Raw genomic sequence first — 11951 nt, 5'->3', positions numbered from 1 at the left:
CGTTTTTGCCAATTTTTGTAAAATCTGAGAAGTACTTGCACACTAAATAGCGTGTTGTGGAAAAATTTCTAGAATTAGGTCTTTGGACTGAGGCCGCTACTCGGCCCTAAGTGTTTTTTGCGCATAAATCGAGAAAATATCAACCGATTTTGCTAGTTTTAGTTTCATTTGAGAGATAATTGAATACCGAAAGGAAATTTAGCAAAAAATTTTGGGTTTCTAAAATACAATCGCTAAACCGAACTGGTGTGCATACGTTATTTTCCACCAGCTGGTCCCATTTGGAATTGTATGTGACCAGCTGGTGCAAAATAACGTATGCACACCAGTTCGGTTTAGCGATTGTAATGTCGTAAATTGTTGGCGCAATTTTAAAAATGAACACTTTCAGTAAATTTGACAATGCCCCACTTGACTTGCATTTTTGTAACAGACGCATTAGAGGGTTGTAGACGTATTAGGGTTCCGGGCTTATTAGGGCTACGGACATATTATGGTTGCGGACGAAATAGGAGATAATTGAATACCGAAAAGAACGTGGCGAAAAAAGTTTCAAATTTGGTCCCTTGGACTAAGGCCGCTACTCGGCCCTAAGTGTTTTTTGTCCATAAATCGAGTAAATCTCATCCGATTTTGCTAGTTTTTGTTTCATTTGAGAGATAATTGAATGCCAAATAGAATGGTGGCAAAAAAGTTCCAAATTTGGGCCCTTGGACTAAGGCCGCTACTCGGCCCTAAGTGTTTTTTGCACATAAATCGAGTAAATCTCATCCGATTTTGCTAATTTTTGTTTTATTTGAGAGGCAATTGAATACCCAATGGAAAGTTGACAAAAAATTTTGGGTTTCTAAAATAATGTCGTAAATTGTTGGTTTTATTTGAGAGGTACTTCGTACGGGCTTTCGTAATTGCGCAATGCGCAATTTTAAAAATGAACCCTTTCAGTAAATTTGACCATGCCCAACTTGACTTGCATTTTGGTAACAGACGCTTTAGAGGATTGTAGACGTATTAGGGTTCCGGGCGTATTACGGCTACATACGTATTATGGTTGCGGACGAAATAGGATTACGGGTAGTACGGGGCTAAGTCGCAGCAAACGCTCCGACTGTTCTGATGCCTTGTTTTTATTGAATTTCTATTTAACAAAATAAATAAAAGTCTGACCTTGCAGCTGCTTTCGAACTTGCAGCTGCTTTCGAACTTCCAGTTGCTTTCAAGCTTGCAGTTTAATATTATCGTTGGTATTTTAATCGATAAAATGTAGAACTCTAATCAATGCAAAGTCTCATATCAAGAATCACACTGCTGAGTCTTGTAGACTGAGCATGACTTCAATCAATTTATTTGTTTGGATACATTTTTGTAATCGTATTCATCTTGCCAGAATGAAACGGTATCAACAAAGTTGCTAAGCTGTATATTTCTTCCACTAGTAGTTGTATGAACAACTGGAAAGCTTCTAAATCCCCTTCTCAGGAATGAGTCAATGTTTCCTTCTGCTCTAAGGATTAACTCTGGGTTGTCATCACCGTCATCATCATACAATTCAACTTTCATCATTGATTGTTTAGAAATTTTTGGCGATGTGTAGACAACATCTACGTCAAACGTATAAGTATCTGTTTTAGATTGCGTTTCGAACAGGTTGCCGCCAATTGTCAGCCTTATGAAGGGATCACATGGACTAAAATGTTCACAAATTTTGTCGTTCGATAATTTAATTCCTCTCAACTCCCTGATCCTAATGGTTAGCCAGCCGAAACCTATGGAAAAATTATTCAATTAGCAATCTACGAAAAGTCAGTGTTCAAAGTTATACATATATATCGTTTCCTGCCATTCGTTAGTGCACGCAGAGTACTTAAATAGCCTCAATACAAACAACACACAAGCCACGGGCAGTGAAGTTTCCAATTTGTGAAGGAATTTGTTTCAGCTGTTACACTTATTCAATCTATTTCATTCACAAATTTCACTGCCTTCCGCTGTAAAAAATATTTTATGTAATTAAAAGTACCTGTTGCTGTTGGTTTGTCAACGCATAAACTGTCCAGTAAGTCGATGTTAAACATCTCTTCAATGCGGTGTCTCAGAAACAAGGCGTAGTCTTCCGCACATGACCAAGGAGGTACACGATAAGAATCCCCAAAATCATCTCTTAAACAATCATTGCTATTACAACGATTTTGACAATTTATAGTGGCAGGTGTTGTCTTATTGTAACCATATTGATTATATGCAATTGACATCACCTCGGATAGTTTTGGACTTAACTCGTTTATATATCTCACAAGTGCTTTGGTAGAATTTTCATGTAGTTTCTCGAGTCGAGCATTAATTGTACGAGGCCGGTAGTCTGCCAAGATATTTCTCGCTTTGCATATAAGATCTGGATTCTTTGCTTCTCTGCTGATGAGTGCCTTTGCAATAGGCTGAAAAAGTGTGACTAATTGAGCCAATTCGATCAGCAGTGGAGCTCCGAGAAGTGGAGACTTTTTGACGTATGAATCAGGAGCAGCAAATAAATTTAACATTATGTCGCATTCTCTATGAATAAAGCTTGCGATCGACCTTCGTAGTTCTTCTGGATTGTCCTCGTTCTCTTTCAGTAAATCAAATTTTGTATTAATTGTCTCCATTGTCGCTTTCATCGCCAAAATATGACCTAAAGCTATCCCACGCTCCAGTTCACTTGCGATTGTTCTCGAAAATGCGTCCCGCCAATCACTCTCTTTCGCCAGAAGATTTACCATAACAAATATAATAGTTGATATCGGTACCCACACCTCAAAGAGAAGTCCAGGTAGAAATGAAAGCAGCACTGCATTTTTAACTTCTGGTATAGCAAATACATTTTTTGTCGTTTGCAACGATTTCAATATTTCAGCCTCAATATTGTGATTGGTACCGTCGAAAAGTTTATATCTAATTTCCTCATACGGAATGCTGGCCCAGCTTGGAACGAAAAGTAGGACAATGCACAACAGAATTCGACTCCATTTGAAATTACCTGTTTTCCACCATCCTTTTTTATTATTCATTATTTAAACGAAATACCAGTGAGAGAGAAACTAAAATCCTATACCGACTTCCAATCGAGAACAATTATAGTTCATTCTGTGGATGTACTCATTTTATATTCGTTTTGATTTAAAGTTAGAGAGGAAGTACTCTAATTATTGTTTTTAGCCCCGTACGAAGTACAAACGGGCTCATAGGATTACGATGCCGTGTGCAATTGATGGAATTCAAAGCAGACAGTAAGGGCAAAGTGTTTGCCTATGTTCATAGATGACGAATCCGCAATAAAAATTTTGTCTGTCCGTCTGTCTGTCACGTCGATATCTTGAGTAAATCAAATCCGATTTCAAAAATTTGAAAGATAGTCGAAATAGTGAGGCTAAGTTCGAAGATGGGCATATTCGGGTCGGTCCTTCGTGAGTTAGGGCCACCTAAGTGATTTAAGATCTTTTGGTGATATTTATGGCAAAATAAACGATGGAAATGTAAATGACACGGCAAAGGATAGGTATTGTCAATCTTCTTCTTCTTTTTCAGCCTGTTTCTATCCACTGCTGGATGTAGGCCTCTCCAACTTCTTTCCATTTCGTACGATCCATTGCCATTTGCTGCCAGTTTGTACCTGCAATATTCTTAATTCCGTTTGTCCATCTCTCTGGTGGTCTACCTATAGCTCGTCTTTTATATGGTCGCCAGTTCATGATCTTTTTGGTCCAACGTTCGTCTGTCCTTCTTGCAATATGTCCCGCCCAGCTCCATTTCAGAGATGCTATTCTTTCCATGACATCAACGACCCTGGTTTGTTGTCGAATCCATTGATTCGTCATTCTGTCTCTGAGTGTTATTCCAAGCATACTCCGTTCCATGGCTCTTTGTGTCACTCTCAATTTTTCTTCGGATGCTTTCGTTAAAGTTAACGTTTCCGCTCCATAAGTGAGCACTGGAAGGACACAAGTGTCGAAAACTTTGCGTTTCAGACTATTATTAATTTTGCTTTTGAAAATTAGTCTGAGTTTTCCGAACGCTGCCCATGCAAGACCAATCCTACGTCTTATTTCTGCAGTTTGGTTGTCCAGACCTAACTTCAGCTTATGTCCTAGATATACGTAGCTGTCGACTCGTTCAATGACAGTGTCACCAATTTTGATTTCTCTATCGTCCCCGATGTTGGTCATGACTTTTGTTTTCGATAAGTTCATCTTGAGGCCAACTTTGTTTGCCTCTTCACTTAACTGTTGTAGCATAAGCTGAGCCTGACCTAGATTCGCTGCTATCGGTACAATGTCATCAGCGAAGCGGAGATTGCTCAGGTACTCTCCATTTATCTTTATTCCCATTTTACTCCAGTTTAACTTCCTAAAAACACTCTGCAGAATCGCCGTGAATAATTTCGGTGAAATGGTGTCACCCTGCCTTACACCTCGGCCAATTCTGAATTTCTCCGTGCTCTTATGAAGTTTTATACATGAAGTAGCATTTTTGTACACATATCGAATAGTGTTGGAGTACCTTGAGTCTACTCTACATTCGTCTAATGCGTCCAATATCGACCATGTTTCCACTGAATCGAAAGCTTTTTCGAAGTCTATGAATAGCAAGACTATGTCGATGTTGTATTCACGACACTTCTCAATAAGCGTTCTCATCACTTGCAAATGGTCGTTTGTGCTGAAACCAGATCTGAAAGCAGCTTGTTCAACAGGTTGGTAGAAGTCGAACTTGTTAGTGTTCCTCTTCGTAATGATTTTCATAAACAACTTGTAGAGTGTTGACAATAGGCTTATGGGTCGGTAATTTTCCAGCTTTGTTATGTCTCCTTTTTTATGCAGCAATGTAATTACCGCATTTTCCCAAGCTTCTGGTACTTCTTCCCATTGGAGACATTGATTAAACAAAGCCGTGATTGCCTTTAATAAGGAGTCTCCACCTAGTTTAATGGCTTCCACTGGAACACCATCTTCTCCTGGAGACTTTTTGTTTTTCATCTCGGCTACTGCGGCCTTGACTTCATCAACAGTTATGTCGGGCATATCATCCGATCCCACGTTTCTTATTATTGGTCTATCTTCGGTTTCTTCCGTTGGACTCTGTCTTGCTGAAGAAAACAAATTCTCATAAAATTCTGTTGCAATATTTAATATCGCATTTCGATCCGTTTGGATCGTTCCTGTTTTGTCTCGTAATTTGAAGATTTCTTTTTTGGCGTTTGTCATTTTTCTCCGTAGGACTTTCATATTACAGTTAGCTTCAATTATGTTTTGAGCCAATTGGACATTATATTTTCTTTCATCTGATCTCCTTGCTTTGTTGATACTTTTAGACAAGTTCCGGTATTCCACCGAATCTCGTCCTCCGTTTTTTACCAACTCTGCTCTGCTTGCGATCAGGTCTAATGTTTCTCTGCTGAGTTTTGATTCTTTCCCTTGGACGGATTTGCATTTGGATTTCATGAAACCCATTATTGTATCGACGATTTTGGTATTCAATTCGTCCAATGTTTCACATTGATTGTTGACGTTATCTAATTCGGCAGTCATTTTCGTAGCAAATTCTTCATTTTGTGTGTAAAGCCGTTGTACGTCAATCCTTTCACTTTTCTGAACTAGTTGTGATCTTTGAAATCTGGTATTTAACGTGACTCTTGCACGAACCATTCGGTGATCACTACCTGTTGAAAAATTGTTTAGGACCGTAACGTTCTTAACGGTTGACTTACAGCCAGTTATGATGTAATCGATCTCATTGTCAATACCAATCCAGAAAACAAAAGTTTTTTAAAATCAGGTGAGTGGACCGTGAGTTAGGGCCTTAGAAGTGAAAGGCTACTCGGCCCAATGTGTATTTTGCATATAACTCGAGTAAATTTGATGTTTTTCCTAATATTTGTTTCATTTAAAAGGTAGTCGAACACCGAATAGAATGTTGTTGAAAAAAAATGGGTCCTTGGACTAAGGCCGCTACTTGGGCCCTATGTGTATTTTACATATAACTCGAGTAAATTTGATCCGTTTTTCCTAATTTTTGTTTGATTTGGAAGGTAATCGAGGGCCGAATAGAATGTTGTTGAAAAAAGTTTTAAATTTGGGTCCTTGGACTAAGGCTGCTACTAGGGCCCTATGTGTATTTATTCTCAATAAACTAAAATTTTAAGGCTTTTGCAATTTTTGTTACAGTTGAAAGGAACGTCGTACGGGGCTTCGTAATTGCGCTATGCGTAATTTCTAAGTTGTACACAGTTCATAATAATTTTACTTTAACTACATTAACGGGCGCAGTAGGCTTACGGTGAAAGTAGGGTGACAGACGCACTAGGGTCACGTACGCAATAGATATACGGGCTAGTACGGGGCTCACCAAATGCGCCGACTGTTCCGATGGCTCGTTCAACTGATGGATTGATTATACTGTTTTATTGTCCACTACATACTGCTTCCTGGTCGATGACACATAAAACAGTGAATATGACTGTCGTTATAGTACTCGTTAAATGAGAAAGCCATAAAAGAACGTTGAACAATAAAATCAGCTTCTACAGAGTGAGAAAATTGCAGAGTGAGACCAAATTGGTGTCAAAGTACAGGGCGCCGATTCTCGAAGCATTCGTAACCTTAAGCATTCGTAACGTGACAGTTGAGTGTTGAAAGATCTGTCAAGTTACGAATTCTTAAAGTTATCGAGAATCGACGACCAGATATTGCTCACGGGAATTAAATTTAAAAATTCAATTTTTACCTGTCAAACTCAAATTCTCCTTATAACAACGACGGTCAGCTGACTAAAAAATATTACTTTTTGAATATTTCGTCTTTTACTTGCTACCCGTGTGAATATTTAACAGATAATGGATTGCAATCGAGTCAGTTTGGTCAGCAACGAGCTGACACTGCAATTGATGTTTCTTCAGCAGAGGGCTGACACTACAATAATGGACAATTTTCATTTGGTCGAGAATTAGAGTCAAACCAAATCGAAACTTTCTGTCATGAAGTGACAGTTTTGACATTGACATTTTTGACGTCGTCATTTTTGACATCTGAAAAATTTCGTCATAACCTCAATTTAAAACGTGCAGTGTGTACACAAAATTTCTTTCAAATATAAATTTCGAACATAATACGGATTTCGATGTGATAAAGTTGCAGTGATTCGCGGCAAAGTATAAATTCGTGGGTCTTATTTTACACTTTAAACAAATAAAATCAACAGCAAAAGTTATATTCAAACAAAAAAAAATAACTCGAGATGTGTGCCGCAATGGTGAGAGTGCGCCTATACAGATTCGCAATCACGAAATGTAAGGAGAACGATGACATAATTAAAAGTAAAAGTAAGTCCTTATTGTTTGTTAGTTAATTCCAGAAACAGTAATAAAATATTTTCGTAGACGGACCGAAGATACTGCTTGATCATTTAGAGTTACTAAAGAAAACGGGTTTGGAACCGTTAACTGATGAAGAGATTCAGGTATCAATACATATATAATACTGTTTGATTCGCTCGGGGTCTTAGATAATGCATTCGTTCAATGCATCACCTATACAGACACATATTGCAAACATTCATCTATTTAGAAGGTTAGTTACGAGAAGATCTGAATGAACACAATAATTTATTCGTTTCTCATTTATGGATTTGTATCTTTAAGGCACTGAACTCACCGACTCAATTGAAACAAAATAATTGCTCAACGCAACAAGTTCAACCAAGTACTGAGCAGATAGCCGAAGGAGAAGTCAGCAATGACGTACACGACGATGTTCCTCATCAGGTTAGTTGAAGTTGTACACAATTGTTTGGTTTCAAATAGAAATTTTGTAATATTTTAGGTGCAAGAAACTGTGCCATTCGACTCTGGAGCGATCGAAGCCAAATTAAGATTATCTGATTGGAAACGTGAGAATTTAAAGAGCAGCGAAAAAGACAATTCATTGAATCCTGTTCCTCTGAAGACGGGTAAGAAATTAATGAATTATTTTCTTCACTATGGAATATGACTGTGACTCCTCACGTATTCAAAGATGCTGTTTTGAACTCCCGAGTACAATAATTCAAATTGTTTTAGAACTCGAAACGTATGATATATAGAATGTCGGTGCCAAAGAGGAAGTAGTTGGGGAGGCGGCATCGACATATTAATTTATGTTTCCATTATTTCTCACTGTTGACTTGAACAATCTCTTTTATTCTCGATCTTCGTCCATTTGCCAACTTTAATTTTTCGAGTTCGGTCATTCGAGTCGTGCATTTCGATTGATTTCTAGTAATAAAGCGATATTTTCGCTTGTTATCCCTCTTACAGGTCGCAAATCTCATCCAACAGTACAAATAACAGTCACTCCACCAGGTAATGAACTATCCAATGTTATGAAATTTTGTTTTTGAATAATTTATTATTTTAGCTCAAATGAAACGAAAAGCAAACAATTTATTGCAAGTAAAGGATGTTTTGGAACAAGAAGATTTAATATACGATGTGGAGCATGTCATTTGGGAGGAAGTGTTGGCACGTCCTCAACTATATAATTACAAGCTCGATTTAAAGTACAGAAGTCCAGATTTAGTGGCGAAAATGTTCCAGGCTATATCTGATCACATCCATGAGCAAATGGGCAGTTGGAATGGAAGCACATACAAAACACTTGGAAGCATTACTATGCTCTGTACTTGGAGTATTCGAATAAAACAGTCGTTCCCAGTGGATCCGGGTCAAATCGATTACCGCACATGCCTAAGCATTATGCACTTTTAACGCAACTGGACAGCCTAAACCAGAAGAGAAAACAACTTTCAACCACATCGCCTGAAGGTTTTAAATTGCAACCACCCAAATCTAAAAGATCAAAGACGACAAAAGATGATTCGGCGATTGCGCCTTTCCTTGAAAATGCTAACAACATATTGACAAAATTTCAAAATGCTTCAGAGGTGCAAACAGTTCCAACAAGTACACTTGCAGTACAAATCGAATACGATCCGGATTAATGCTGAAAACAAACGAGGCATTCAAAACGTGTTTTGGTCCTTGTTTTCATGACGAAATTGTCGCAACTGTCAAATAAATTTAGAAATTTCTCTATCGAAAATTGCGATTGCTGCATTTGTCAATGAAAACTAGGACCAAAACACGTTTTCAATGTCTCGTTTGTTTTCAGCATAAGCGTTTTTATTGACGATTTTACCAGATTTGAGAAAGTTAGAGAAGTTGAAATTCAAGGAGGATGTATATATTAAACTAAACCGAATATTGCAGTCTCACGAACGTGAAGAATGTGAAGATTGATTTTATAAGTTGTTGTTATGCGAGCATGTTATTGGACGTCCGTAAATTTGAAATTCCTGTTTCGTTTGTCAAATAAACTAAACTTCGTTTGTGAAACTTTAATAAATAATTTTAAAAACATTTCAACTCATCAATCAATGAATAAATTGATCCTGCCAATGAACTCTTCCACCAGTAATGAAATATTCAGCTAGTTCATCTCTAATGTCTCTCGCTAAACTCAAAGAATCGCTGTTGGCGAATGGAGGTGGAGTTTCATTATCCTGGAAATATCTTGCTAAGTCATCGTTGATGTCTTGTGGTGAACTCGAAATAGTGGAGTTTGAAACTCCCACTTCAAATACGAAATTGCATTCCCTCTCGATAATCGCGATTTTCATCGAAATTGATTGATTCATTTTGCGATATTCGGAAATTATGAAGGCATACAGCAGTCATTACGATCAAGTCGACTGTTTCCGGAGGTGCATTAATGCATGTCAAGAAAATACCAAAAACTTGCGCGAATATGCCAAAAATGCATTCAATGACTCTTCTTCCTCGAGCATGCCGGTAGTTGAACGTTTTTTGAGTGTAGGTCAGCTTTCCAGTTCCACGACCTGAAAAATAGAATTTAATTAGGACAATTTCTTAGCCGATTTTTAAGTTTATCTGATTGAATGGTATCATTCCCTCTACTTAAGGTAATCTGCAAAGGGGCCATTCACAAATTACGCACGCGGTGGACGGTTAATTTTTGACCCCCTCCCCCCCGTTTCGCACGCGTTTTTCATATAAAAATGTCTAATTTCTGACCCCCCTCCCCCCTTAGGTGAGTGCGTAATTTGTGAATGGCCCAAAACTATATCTCGAAATGATATATCATGGAGTAAGTTTGTAAGGATAATATGCAAAACATTATCTTTAAATGTGATTGTTGTTTCCTAGTGCATACTTCTAAGTTTCTAAGAGAAATAGATTAACTTGCTCACAACTTTACCTGGGTAAGGATAAGGAACCATCAAATATGGTTTGAGACCAAACATTTCGTCGCCAAGTAAATAGTGCGGGATATTGGGACCGTATTTAATTTCCTTTTCGCCTGGAAGATGTAACGTCCCATTTAAAAGCTTTTGTTCAAATTTTGAGTTTCTGCTGATCGTTTACGTTTCTGTTTTCGCTGCAAGGACCCGATTCATCTGCCATGCTATGGAGTTGATAAGACAGTGGAGGAGATTTTCTTCATCGACAACATTGTGATGGTCTGCGATAAATGTCTAGGAGAACCAAATGAAATGCCATCACCGAAACGTAAACAATCCAGCGCTTCCGTCAACTTGGTTCAAAGTACCATCGATGTTCAGAATCCCGTATTATCGCTATCTAAAACCGTAACCGTTACACCAGCTTGGACACCGTCAAAGTCTCATACCGCCAAAAATAGTCAACAACTACAAACCGTAATTGAAACTTTAGTCCAAAAGATCGAAACTCAAACATCAACGATTGAAGGATTGAAAGCATCAGTCGACACGATTAATGAAACTGTATCGCTGCAAAAAGTAGCTGTTGGAGAGTCAATTAAAGTCAATAATGAAAACATCTCGTCGATTAAAAAGACGCTTGATCAGGTGCCGAATGTCAATAGCAACAAATCTTATGCCGAAGCAGCCAAACAAGGTATTGTCTCATACAAGGGACAACGTCGAGGTCTAAACAAACGCCCAAATCAGACAAGCCAGTTATGTCTGGTACATCGAAAAATGTGATTGGAAGACCTTTAAACCGTTTCAAAACTAAACCAGAAAAAGCTATTTGGCTTTCACGTGTGCATCGGGAAACAACTTCGGACGAGATAACCGATTACATCAAAAATTCGATTGGAATAACGTCACCAGACATAGAGGTCCGTAAATTGGTCAAGAAAGAGAGGGACTTATCGACTTACTCTTTCGTTTCGTTCTGCATCAAATGTTCGACATCCAATTTCGCTAAACTAATGGACCCGATATATTAGCCTGAAACCAGTCGAATACGTGAATTCGATTTGGAGTTGAAAACGTCAGCTGTACCGAAATTTCAATGGAATCAAGTACCCGTCAATAGTGAGCCCAGCAATCAAGAGTCTGCCAATCAAGAACCGGAATCAAAAAACGAAGAACCGAAAACGCCCGTACTGATGGATCTAGGTCCCCAGAATCCAGTAGCACCAGTAATGGAGACACATTTACAGGCATAGGAGATTACCTCTCAGGTAACACTTTAAACAGTATATGTTCTAGCCAAGCAAATTATGACACTACCCCGAGTAATTTGAATCGTTTTTCTACTACCGTATGTGATCGCAAGAGAAAGCATCAACCGCTCATCACGACGTTTTTCCGAAGTTCAACTGGAAATGATACCGAACCGACCGCTCAAACCTGCCCAAACCAAACCGAATACATGGATTCGATGCCGATATACTATAACAACGTCCCTAGTATTTCAAATAAACGCAACATCAGCATGAAAATTGGACTGTCGACCTACAAAGTGCTGTGTTTCACCGAAACTAAGGCGGACGCTAGTATTGCGAGCAATGTTTACTTTCCTGATGCCTTTAAAGTGTACCGTAATGACCGAATTATCCAGAATTTAAGGCGAGCAGGTGGAGTTGCTATTTTGG

At 38.4% G+C, this 11951-nt stretch overlaps 1 protein-coding gene across 1 annotated transcript; it reads right to left on the bottom strand.

Moving 5' to 3' along the window:
- Positions 1-1207: 1207 nt before the first annotated feature.
- On the bottom strand, positions 1208-3127 carry LOC119075076. The gene is made up of 2 exons (XM_037181469.1): positions 2021-3127; positions 1208-1766 (listed from the first exon to the last, which is right to left on the bottom strand). The coding sequence occupies exons 1-2, from the start codon at positions 3042-3044 to the stop codon at positions 1339-1341; spliced, it is 1452 nt and encodes a 483-aa protein (XP_037037364.1). The 5' UTR covers positions 3045-3127; the 3' UTR covers positions 1208-1338.
- Between the last annotated feature and the right edge of the window lie 8824 nt (positions 3128-11951).

This window comes from Bradysia coprophila, unplaced genomic scaffold, assembly GCF_014529535.1.
Source record: "Bradysia coprophila strain Holo2 unplaced genomic scaffold, BU_Bcop_v1 contig_176, whole genome shotgun sequence".
In the NCBI taxonomy this organism is placed as follows: domain Eukaryota; kingdom Metazoa; phylum Arthropoda; class Insecta; order Diptera; family Sciaridae; genus Bradysia; species Bradysia coprophila.
The sequence above is the reverse complement of the archived record's forward strand: the minus strand, read 5'-3'. Positions and strand labels throughout refer to the sequence as shown.